Below are 12,996 nucleotides of genomic sequence, written 5' to 3'. Positions count from 1 at the left end.
GAACGTTTTTATCATGAAAAAGGGCGCTATATGAATTTGGTATAACAATAATAATGACATATTTATGACTGACATTTTATATTGTTATTTAGTATTTATTTACGTAAAGTATCACAACTGCAGTTGTTGTTTAAACTGTAAAGTGTTTGTTTCCTTATTCGTCCCCATTTTTTCTTTGATTCAAATGTAATACAATATATCCAAAAAGAATATACTGGTAAACGGAAACATAAGGAGAGGTTCAAGTGCTGGCTATGGGTATATGCTTTTTTCATGAAGGGTTACAGCGGATATTTAGTGTTTTATGACCTAGTATCTATAGAAAAAATACTTAATATATAACGGATAAAAACGAAGCAAAATGATGGCTCGGTTTAACAAAATCTGTTAATTGGAGATAATGAAATATACAGCACGTCTTTGCTTAAGCGGACTATAAGTATAGAATGGTCTCCGTGACCTGCAAGGACCAGAAATATAGCAACTATCTTTTGAATGAATTTTAAACTGATGCTTCATGTTTTCTTTCCCTAAATTAAAATTAATGTGAAATTATAAATTTACTATTCATACTTATGAAGTCAGGCCTAATTGTTATATAATGCAAAATATTGCTTTCTTCGTGACGTTTATCACTGAAATCATATTCTACTCTGAAAATTTCGTGTGAAATTTTAAAATTTACCTCTACTTTGTTTGTTTGGTAAAAGTTTACAATTTAAGATACATTTTTGTAATACTAAAAGATAATGCTAAATTTACAATATCAATAGAAAACACTATACAATTCCATTTTATATCGTGACCTAGAGGTTAAGGCATCGGTCTCGAGATCGGAAGGTCGAAGGTTAGAATTTCATTGGAAGCCGTTCCAATGAGACCAGTTTGTGAGCAACCATCGCAAGCATGTTAGATAATAGTTATCAACTTGTCTGTATGCATGGTGCCTGGCATTAACAAATATATTTTGAGAAGGCAAAGATGTGTCATAAAGCAAATGAATGTTCCTTGTGAAATTGATAGTACTCTTATAAACAAAAATAAACGATTTTTATATACAATCTGATGAAAGGGAAACAACAATGGCCTTTATAATGCCATCTTAACGAGTGTCCAACATTAGTAGCAGACCTCGTGTAACCAGTGTAATTTGGACTGTCTTTCCGCAAGGGATGATTCTCACAGATGAAAAATGTAAAAGCGTTTGCTTAGATAAACCCCGGTACAACCCTATCGTTCTTCCGTATGGTTTCAGGTTAGAGTTATTTCATTGTCAACCATAATAGTATAAAGATACCCCAAAAAATACGAATGTTTCTGATTACCATGTACCTTGTTGAATGTCCGTACTAAAATGTTGTTTGAATTATTCTGATGAAGATCAATTGCTCTCAACAGACTTTTACTGTCTGGATATTCAATGTGTGTCTGTCTCATTTGTTATTGTCTAATTGTAAAACAAACAGGTCTAACACTTCTGAATGAAGATATTATTTTGTGGTGATTGATCGATTATCGGCTATTTCATACAAATGAGAACGACACTTATTATAGGGAAAGATGCAATTTATGCAAATATTTCAGCTGTAACAATCAAGCATTTCATAATAATTAAGACTGTTCATTAATTATTATACAAAATAAGACAGAATATTGCATCCGTCGTGGGTTTTGATATAAACTGACAGGCGCTTTCATGACTAAATGACGTCTGGAGGCGTAAGCAAGGGAGCTGTTTATAAACCTCGCTTGTTTAGTCGACATAGGCCAGTCACATGTAGAAACTCGGAGAGAAATGGAGTCTTTAAAGGTTGTTCTCTTTCTCGGCTTACTTGCACAACCTGGTACGTTTATTTTTTTTTTATTATTTTCATTTATTATAGGAAATTAAACATAAGCATCAGATAACAAAAATCGTCCAGTATTTTTTTCAATATTTTTTTAATCGATCATAATGCAAAGTGCTATAAACGAGCAAGTTTTTTTTTTTTTTTTTTTTTTTTTTTTTAAATAGCACAAGAAATATACACGTGCATTTACACATTGCAAATTAATGTGTTTTCATTTTTAATTATAAAAGGTATTAGAGCTACTGGACCAGTTTAATACATCGACATCTTTCTACTTCCTATTCTGTTGTTATTATATCGAACTTTCTTTTTTATCATACTTATGTATATTTGCTGCTGTCGGTTTAGTTATCAAAATTCATAGGTTTTTTAAAAGAGAAAATTAGCGATAGCAGCTCTAATACATGCTTACGTAAATTTCAGTCACACTGGACATAGTTATTGCCTAACATTTTATTTCAATTTTATTGTCTAACCGAAAGAAATTTTCTTCTGACCGAAGTTTTCACAGATTTCAAATATAGTTACAGTAAAAAAGAGATTCGAATTTTGCTCATATCACGCAATTTTACATTTTGTATAATACACCGGATTTCTCCCGAAGATAAGACAAAGTACTGTAAAAGTACATTTTAACATTTATAGCATTAAGTCCGTAATGACAAACGACAATGTCCTTGCGATTACACATTCCCGTATGTAACTTCGGCATCCTTCGGCTATAACAGAAAATTGCTATTTGAGAACAGCCGGAGACTGCCGAAAACGCATACGACGGAGAGAGAACGTTAACGAACGGAAAATTTCAGTTCCATAACCTTAAATTAAAGAGTACCGTTTTGTTTTATGAGATACAGTTTGTGTTACATGTGAGGAGAAAAATGTATGTGCATAATGTTTATAAAGTATCTGTCTTATGCATGATGCCAGTTTACGACATTTTATTGACGTAATGCAATATATACATTTTCAAATTTCCATTTGTTTTCAATGGAATGAGTTAAATTAACTGTAGGCCTGCATCTGACTGGATTTTGTCATTTCCTACAAAATTTAATGTCTGAACGATTGATCGAAATACTAGTTTCATATGGATTTTAATTTCTGGGTTATTTTTAAGCTGGCTAATACGTAATGATTAACCATTTGACGTAACACCTTGTGATGATACAAAATCCCTGCCCATTTTGTTACAATAATTGCTGTACAGGGTTATGTACTAAAATCAGCATGATTTACTTTGCCTTATTTAGACAAAACCCACTATCGTATGGAATAACATTACCTTAATAACGAACAGTTCCATTTTTAAAATGTACAAAAACATCGAGGCTGACCTCAAAATCAAACCATACTTGGTCTAAAAATGACAAAACCTTCGTAAACATTCATTTGTGCAGGCATGGAAACGTATATTAATATAGTCAAATTCCATGTATGAAAACATGAACAGTTACTGTATATAGTTGATGTAAAAATAAAATCGACAAATTTATGTGTATCAATATTATTGTACATTAGACACTGGCATGTATAGCTAAACACATAATAAAGGTGTTCATCGCCGCAGTAAAAAAAAAAACTGGAAGCTTTTTAACAACTATCTATTAATTTAGCTCTACACCTAATTGATATATATATATTTAGTGAAGTTACATAGTATTACATTGATGAGTATTTTCCACATTTGAAGTAAATACCTAAAGATGAAATAATTTAGTGATCGATAGCCATGGGAACAAAATGATTTGATTTTATTACCCTGAGAAAGATCTCAATCGGAGTTCAGCATACAAACTGGCCAGAGTGAAAGAGAGGCAGGGATACAAGCATTTAACTTATGAACATAAACTTAATTAATTAAATTTAATGGATTGTTCTTATTAAACGTAATTGAAAGAAAGTAGATCCGAAACACAGATGAACATAGGATGCAATACCAAGGTTTTCCAATGCTAGTTATCCAGAAAAAAATATAAATCATTTTGATACTAACCCTTATCATGCTGGACACGACTGCTTCTGCCTTTGCGACCAGTGTAGATCATGATCAGCCTGTACATCCGTGCAGTCTGACCATGATCTACACTGTTCGCCATTCATTCAGTATTGTTTAGGTAAGCACCCCTTTTAACAGTTACTGGTAATGTCAAAATTGAAAGATGGACAAGTTCATCATAGAAATTTAGCAGGGTAAGGAATGAGGTACATCGCACATCCTGAATGTGAATTTAAAATAGCAGCATTAGCCCGCCATTGTAACCCCTTCGCTCCAATGCGAAAGACGTGACCAGTATAAACGCTATATATAGAAAATCAAAAGTTTATTTCAGTATTATTGTTAAATCGTTCTACACTAGTCTTTGTTTATTTTTTTTTAAATACGGAGTTGGGCCAAATACTACCTCGCCTTTTATTCATTTAATAAGTCTTGGGAATGGAAAATGATAATTTATTTATTTCAGCAGCTTCACGCATGACGAACTTTGACAATTTACACAGTGCACTATTTTTCCGTGTGTTTCATAGTCCGACGTTTAGTTCAACAAAAAAGGACATTTGTATTCAAACAAAGCCATTCATTGTTTGCATGATGTGTCATTTAGAATTATTATCCAACATATGTCACGTCACTGTCTACCTGAACTTCGTCAAGTTGACATCTTGTCATTTCTTCTCATTAACGCGCGGTATGATAAGCAAACACCACGTGACTGACGGTTAACCGTCATAATATCACGTTGTGCCAAAATTAGAAAGAAAAAGGAGCAAAGTATAAATCATAAAATCTGTTAAACCGTCAAAAATTCATGAGTAAGACAAAAAATGAGGCTTTTTCTTTCCTATTTGAAGCCTGACTGACCGAAGGTTTTTGCACATGAATGAAAAAGCTTTCGCGATTATTATTTATTCTTAAAAGTGGGACGTATCCAATAATGCATGACACTTGATATTTTAAAAAATAAGCAGATATTTTAAGATTATTGGGTCAGAAGATAAAGTATGTTGATAAAAAAGACACTTAAATGCCTTCCATCAACGTTTTATTGGAATACTAAGCATTTTCGTTTTCTTTTGTTTCACGTGGTATAATGGTACATGAAAGTTGTATTATATAAATATTGCATTCCTGAGAGGGTGATATGAAAAATGTTCACCGCGAGATATATGAATATCGACCGAGGCGCCAGCCGAGGTCTATATTCATATTTCGAGGGGTGAACATTTTTCATATCACCCTCTCAGGAATGCAATATTTATTTTATTATACCGAAAGATTATAAGGGTCAAAACATTTACTGGAAAATCAACATAATTTATTTAACATTAATAAGTAATTACTAACCAAATAATGAAGACAGAATTAAAGAGTATTTACTTGTTATGGCGACTTTGCTGTGTAATAAGACTTTTTTGATAGATTAAGTTGAGACGTTTACATATCGCTGACCCCTACAGTATACTTATTCTAATATTTCAACATTGCGTCAATCAGTTACATTCGAAAAACGGCGATAACTTTCTTTTTTTCTAAACGAAACATATTAGTGCGAGCACTCATTTTCTTAGTTAGATCATTTCCAATCTCATGGTGGTAGTTTCGATTCAATATTAGATGAAAAGTTGTTTTCCAGATATTTTGCACGTAGCATAAAAACGAAAATTCGGCCGGCTTCGCGCATGCAAGAGCACCAGAAAAGGGTAGTTTAATCCTAAAGTATAACTATATAAGCGCCTCGTCTGAAAATTGACTTACTCAGTCTTTTAATCAATGCGTAAGTATCAATCTCTCAACGGGTGATATGAAAAAATAATATCACATGCGCAGAAAAACAAAATAACGCTGTTGCGCATGTGATATGAAATTATGGATCATATCACCTCCGCAGAAATTGAAAATAACGATTTTGCGCATGTGATATAAAATCACTGGGGAATATGATATATTATTCAAGTTAAAATAATAGGAAATTTGCATTGGACATTTATGTGAGGTATAATAATTAGAAATATGAGAGGACAGAACTAGAATTCTTTACAACGCGAACATGTCTATTGTCTTAAAAATGACGCGAATATTACCCCAATCTAACAAAAATGACCAAGAAATAATGACGAGACGCCAGTAACTGAACAGCCTGATTAAAGCTTTACAAATTCACCTGTCCAAACAAATATAATAAGATTATTATAACAGTAGCCCGGATGCTGTATTTGGTTCGAGTGGATTTTTGCCAGATCGGATCTCACGAGGCGTGCAAGCACCGAGTGTGATCCGACCTTGCAAAATCCACGAGAGATCCCAGATCTAGCTACTGTTATAATGACCCTCTTATTATATATACCTCTACCTCATCGTTTGTTGTTTTGCTATTGAACGAAATGTTCAATGTTTAACGATATCAAAATGAAACTTAGTGATTTTTTCTGCCTATTCATATTTAATTGTGAAATACAAGTCAATTATTTTACAGAATTTATAAAGGTATATAAGAAATGGCTTGTTTAAACAATTCTGATGAAATAAACAAATAAATATAAGACAAATATAGAAATAAAGAGTTGTTCGTCGTTTTACAGGGTTATGTCAGATCAATCCAGCTGTGTTAGCATTGATGAATGGAGGAGGTGCCGGAGGTGCTAGAATGAACCCTATGGCGCTCGGTATGGCTAGTGGCGGGGAAATGGGAAGTATGCAGGATTTGATGATGATGCAAGCGCTCGCAGGAGGCGCTTCCGGAAGTTCTGGTGGCAGCGGCAGCTCGGGTGGTATTGATCCAATGATGATGATGATGATGGGTGGCGCTGGTGGTGCTGGAGCATCCAGTGATATGATGCAGCAGATGATGATGCTGAACATGTTGAGACAAAACAATCAAGGTCAAGGTCAAGGTCAGGGTCAACAAAACAGCATGGCCGCCAACATCGCAAATCTGCTGACTGGACCAGCTGGACCAGCCCCAGGCAATGCAGGTAGCTAGCAGGTTTTAGACTGATGCAGTAATCAACCTGACCGATTTATTAAAACTTAACAGTAAATGACATTCATGAATATATAAAAAGAGAACTTTACTCCATAATTATTTGCATCATTCGGGATCCCAGCTTATAAATCCTAAAATTATTACGACTACAAGTAGCTGTGTTGGTTGAACGGCAATTTTGTAAGAAGATTAATAAGAAATTAAATAACTGATTGTTCGTTATATTGCAGCTGTCAATCCCGGACAACAAAACGCTCTATGGCATTTTGTTCAGATGAACGGTCACTCTCAAAGAATAATGGACGCTGTTTCCCAACCAACTGACAGAATAGCACTTGAGAGAGACGGACTGGTATTGCGTTTTCTTTATGCTTTCAAATGGCTGATATTTTCATTATATTTATGTCATGAAAACGACGCATTTATAATTTAATCTTGTTAGAATATTGTTATTTTTATTCTCATTTTTTTTAGCCTGGACTGAATCCCATGATGACAATAACAATGTGCCCAAGACACACACAATGCGGTTTTCCTTTCTGCGAAAATACGGAGATTCCTTTCACCCCCGAGACATTTTATGTGTGCAGGGGCTGTCCAAGATGTCCCATGGATCCCGCTCAACGAAATATGATGAACATGATGAGTTCTATGGGAGGGTAAGTAACACACATACACACAAAAAACTAGATGAAAGAAAGTGGGAGTTTGTAAATATTGCATTATTATTATAAAATGTAGAGTAGAGAAAATATTTATAGTATAGATAAGTCGGATACGAGATAATTTATAGATTGTAGTGCGAAAGGACGAAATCCGAACAAGATGAAAAGGTAGGGCAATAACAGTTGGGTCATTAAATAAGGGGCTACCCTAGACGCAGGTGGAACTAAACCCGGGACAGATAGCGCGGGTTGCAATGCAAAAGCAGACAGGAAATTGGTAAAGGTATGCTATATGACAACGTGTAATCATAAAAAACGAAAAGACAGTAAGGTACATAAGTGTAGATGGTGATGCTATAGGATGGATTCGGTTAGTATGACTTGCAGTACGTGAGTGCAAATGGCTGTGAATGGAATGGACATATTCATGAGTTGCAATATTCAAGTGCGAATGGCGATTTAATGCGATATTGTAATCCATGCTGACCTGTCCACATCCTGTCTCTATGACATATTCACTTTCTTTTTGCAACTCGCATAAACTGTTTAGCATGGGTTACGATACGAGAGTCCAGATGTCAATGTGGCGGGATGGCAGCGGGTTTGCACGGGTAAAAATACGTATGTACAGATGGCAATGGGGCAATGGGAGTGCTTAGTATGGTTTACAAAATGAGGGCCAAGGCTTCAGAGTTATGCAGTACAAATAAATGTTCTAATAATATTTGCAAACTATTTTTGTAATGTTTACTATATATATATATTTATGTAGTAAAAATGTAATGTCATATTTGCAGTCTGTTTAATTAATATCAGAAATTCTAGAATAATTTGTAGTGTTAGTGTAGATATTAGTTATTTCAACTAGTTTCATTTTGATATATTAAGTTTGCTTGGTTTTCCAAAAGCTCTTTGCTTATAAAAATCTGTATTACATATGTGTACCCAATAAATCAGCAAACCAAGACGAAAGAAAATATTATTGTGTAGATTTTAACATTTTTGTAGAAACCAGAAGTTTTAAAACACATATATGCATGCTTAGCTCCTATACATAGATATGTATTTATTACTGCATATCAACTCATACTTTTTGTTTGTCGAATTTCTGCTAAACTCGAATGTTTAAACATATATTCAGCTACGACTGTTGACAGTCATATTTTCACTGGCACACTGTAAAAAAAAAACAGTACAATATCATGATCTTGGATATATTGGGGATTCTCATCTTGATTAAAGATAAGATTTATTTGAGCCGGCAAGACATTCTACACAGGATCTCTTGTTAGCATGTATACGTGAGATGGAGCTAAATTTGTGAAATTGTGATTCAAATCTTCCCCATGATTTTTTAGAAATGCATGCAAAGTAAATATTCAACAAAAAGATTGAACTCGTTTGCTGTGTCGAAGGATTGGTTTTTCTCTTTTTTTTTTTAAATAACATAATAATAACTTGTTTCTTCATGCTAAACATTTGTAATGTCTTACTGTATACTCTTGTGTGACTTTGTGATTTGAGTTTAATAAAGGTAATGACGTTGTTGATGTTGCTAAAGCTTCGCACCATTAGTTTGAAACTATAACAAATTAACAAGTACAGTGCATCAGCTTTTTTTTCTGTCATTGTATCCTAAACCTTTTTAAGAAAAGAGACATATTTTCTACAGTCTGTAATAATTTTGCATGCGGGTCTCTGGGTTAACCGGGACTTTGTATACTACAACCTAACGCAAGACCGTGAATAGTGTGAGCCGCGTCCGTATGTCTTTATTCAAGCTGGTAGAATCGGCAGTCTCCGTACTTTTCCGTATTCTCGTCTGTTATTTCGGCATTCTTCGGTCACGTATGTTGCTCATACAAGCAATGGTTTCCGTAACAACCGAAGAAAATCCGAAATCACGTACGAAGGAACAAGACGGACATTACGTGTTTATAACGTAATATACATTAATATTTTATTTTAATTAAGTTTAAATGCAAACTAAACATGGAAAAATGTAGTCAAGGCATACAAAAGATTTCGCAAAAAATCTTTAAAAGTAGAATTTATATCGTCCAATTTAGAAATCGAATAATACAAAAAGTTCAGTATTACAGGGGCACTTACGAAACAATAATGAAATAACATATTTTTTTTTCATTTTCATTTAACATTCCTGTAAGACAACACTTTTTTTTTATATTATCTGGTGCATTGACTAACTTTAGATTAATTAAAGCATGCAAGTAACTCATGTTGTGATGCGCGTCTCTAAAGATAAGGCGTTTCTCAGTTTCCGTAACATTTGACTCTTGCGTTGGGTTTTGCTTCTTATCATATTGCATGCTGTTTTCTCCTTTAGGACCGGTGGTCAGAATATGGCTCAAACCATGATGATGATGAGAGCTATGGGACAAGGTGGTGGTGGTGGTGGTACCGCCGGCGCCGGGGCCATGAACCCCGCCATGATGATGGCTTTAATGAATATGCAACAACAACAACAGCAACAACAACAGCCACAGCCAACCCAGATAAGCATGACACTACCTCCAGCATCTCAAGGCCCGCCTCCGAAACCTGCTGCGTCACCAAGGAAACCCACCGCCTCACCCGAAGCGCCAACCACTAAAAAGGGGAAACCAACGTCACAAAAATCTAAGCCAATCCCCGGCCCCCGTCCGCCACCGGAATTTATTGCAGCCATGAGAGCAATGAGTGCCCAAATGAGATCACAAAATCCTAGTGGAGCCCCACCTAGAGCGTGAAAACTGAAAACCAACTAGACGTTATCCAAAGACTATATTCAAAATGAATACATTTGTGAATGGTACATTAACATTCAAGATGAAATATACGTATCATAACATCGTGAACAAAAAAGGGAAACTGGAATTAATATAACACACTGACAATATATTGTCAGAAATGCAAGAAACTAAATTATTTTATTTGCATGCCATTATGTAGCTTTGTATTTTAACAGGGCTGCCATTAGCGTTCAATAGCGATTCACGAACTTGCATGTTTTACTGCGGTTTAGGGTTTTGTGGGTATGAGTAAATTAACGGTTCGTATTGTTAACAAATTCTAAAGGCGATTCAAGAACGATTATTGTGTACTTTATTCCAGCAGCGCTTCAAGATCAACAAGGATGGGACTTACGATGAAGAAGTGAGTCACGTGACTTCTGGTTTTGCCTTATGTACATCCGTCTCTAAATTTGATATTACCATGACATATGCTGACGTTTGTTTTGACACAAAAACATAGGGTTGTCATTAAAATGTCAAGTTTATGTGTTTGTTTGTATACAGCAGACAATTTCATTAAATATTCATACAAAAAAAAAAGCCTGTCACAAGTTCATTTAAATATGTATAAGCGTATGCGTGTCAGTTATTCATTTCTGTTTAAATGCTTTGCCGATTTCTTAAGACGTTTAAGATAAAACATTGCTAATAATTGCTAAAATGAGAAAAAATGACGTGCATTGTTTTATTATTATGTTTATTTCATACTTTGTTGAGTAAAATGTCAAATAAACAGTCTTCTTCTTTATTTTTATCTAATGTGAACAACCTTCACCACTACATACAATTTAGAGTTGCCGGATGTTCTATTTGCCCCGAGCTTGTATTGTAAAAAATATGGAGTGTTTGCGCGTTTTGGAGGTTTATATGGCGAAAGTCTAGTTTTACGGGTTGTACTAGTAGATATTTGCTACATATAAATCACCGAATTTGAAAGACGACACTAAACACCCCTATTCTAATTCCAACGCATTTCAAGTTACTCAAATTAGGTTTTCCGACGATAAACAGACTGTTTACATTATGTAGTCATAATCTAACCTCTTATAAAAGATAACGTTAAAAGAAAAACGCTGATTCAGACTGTTATCCCTCGTTTTTATACTCTGTTTTTCCCCCTCAATTTATTTCCGAGTCAGAACCATTCTTTCTGCCTTTGAGAATAAAACAAGATCGTATTGTGTACAACTCCACTTACAACTGCGTTTCATTAGGTATTTAGAAACCAATCTAAATAAAATCTTTGAAGGTGTACGTGATTTTCAGGACAAGTAGAGACTGAAACATAAAGGCATGTTCACCGATAAGCAATGCATTTAAGCACATCTCTTAGGGTTTTTTGTCTATGTCAAGATTTGTACCTGATATTTGGTGCAAGCGTTTTTATTGACTACTCGGTGTTTTTATGTTAAATCAGCTCATTATGAATGGAGTAAATACCCCGGATTATGTTTGAAAATGATCTGTGTTTGCTTATGTCTCCGTCTTAGTATATACATTTTAATCGCAGGTGTTTGTACTGAGTATACATACTGGAAATGCAGTCAAAACCTTTGATTAAAACCATAATCAGAGTTTGCCAAGATTTGACTAGAAGTGCTGTGAAACGCCATGTATGAATATACATATTGTACTGCAGTTTAGTTTGCTGCAATTGGAGTTGTGTCACATTAACAAATACAAGCGAATTTTCACCTGCAATACGTGCCCTGCCTTTGTAACAGCCATATTTGATTGCTGTTTAACTTGTGTGAAGTCAATCATTGCTGCGTTTAGATAATAAACCTAGTAGTCAGTAACTGCCCCTTTTATTGCTGAAAACATACTTACTTGATTTGCTATGGAATGCATTCACAGGAGGATTGTTTCAATTTAAATGCAATCAGAAGTATGTCCCCATTTTAAAAACAAATACAATTTGTATCCATTATGATTCTGATCTTTATAATGGCTTGCTGCATTAGCTGCTAACTGACTTCAAAGTTTGTACTCACTTAAAGCTGTTTCTCTAATAATGTTATGGGGCGATTTGGCTGGTTATTGAACTTGGCCGATATATTATGCTCGCAAACATTGTCAGCTCGGACAACTGTTCAACTTAAAAGAGAGGACACGCTTTGGACGCTGACCACTTGCTGCCGCCACATGTCAAATAGTTTTGACAAAACGCTGACTTGTACGAAAACCCCAACCAATTTTGTCCAAAAATGGCCATAATTCAGCCAAAATAGTTGTCAGAGTTATGTACTCTTGCCTAATAAAGGAAACTAGAGTTGTTATAGGAGTGACGAATTATACCCCCTCAGTATGGCCTTGTCACAGAACTAAACCAATGTCAAAGCCGAACTTGCTTCACCCTGACCTACTGACCGCAAAATCAATAGAGGTCCCTATGAAGTTTCATGATCCTCGGCCCAAGCGTTCTCAAGGAAAAGGTTTAAATGACCTTTGACCTTTGGAACTCAAAATCAATACGGGTCATCTGCTGGACATGACCAACTTCCCTATCTGCTGGACATGACCAACCTCCCTATTAAGTTTCGTGATCCTAGTCTCAAGCGTTCTGAAGTTATTATCCAAAAACTGTTTAAATGTTCCGGGTCACTGTGACCTTGACCTGTTACCTACTGACCTCAAAATCGTTAGGGGCCACCTGCTGGTCATAACCAACCCCCATATCAATTTTCATGACCCTAGGCCC

At 35.0% G+C, this 12,996-nt stretch overlaps 1 protein-coding gene across 1 annotated transcript; it reads left to right on the top strand.

Annotated features, from left to right (window-relative positions):
* Nucleotides 1-1,686: 1,686 nt before the first annotated feature.
* LOC128547020 (uncharacterized) lies at nucleotides 1,687-11,030 on the top strand. Its single transcript, XM_053518577.1, has 5 exons — nucleotides 1,687-1,844; nucleotides 6,432-6,824; nucleotides 7,066-7,187; nucleotides 7,310-7,494; nucleotides 9,848-11,030. The coding sequence occupies exons 1-5, from the start codon at nucleotides 1,796-1,798 to the stop codon at nucleotides 10,248-10,250; spliced, it is 1,152 nt and encodes a 383-aa protein (XP_053374552.1). The 5' UTR covers nucleotides 1,687-1,795; the 3' UTR covers nucleotides 10,251-11,030.
* Nucleotides 11,031-12,996: the final 1,966 nt, after the last annotated feature.

Source organism: Mercenaria mercenaria, chromosome 11, assembly GCF_021730395.1.
Source record: "Mercenaria mercenaria strain notata chromosome 11, MADL_Memer_1, whole genome shotgun sequence".
NCBI lineage: Eukaryota > Metazoa > Mollusca > Bivalvia > Venerida > Veneridae > Mercenaria > Mercenaria mercenaria.
The sequence above is the reverse complement of the archived record's forward strand: the minus strand, read 5'-3'. Positions and strand labels throughout refer to the sequence as shown.

Bases quoted from the DNA above. Each gene is read 5' to 3' on its own strand.
- LOC128547020 (XM_053518577.1), top strand. From the start codon at position 1,796: ATGGAGTCTTTAAAGGTTGTTCTCTTTCTCGGCTTACTTGCACAACCT. The intron at 6,825-7,065 runs GTAGCTAGCAGG...GTTATATTGCAG, and splicing joins ACCAGCCCCAGGCAATGCAG to CTGTCAATCCCGGACAACAA. The intron at 7,188-7,309 runs GTATTGCGTTTT...CATTTTTTTTAG, and splicing joins CACTTGAGAGAGACGGACTG to CCTGGACTGAATCCCATGAT.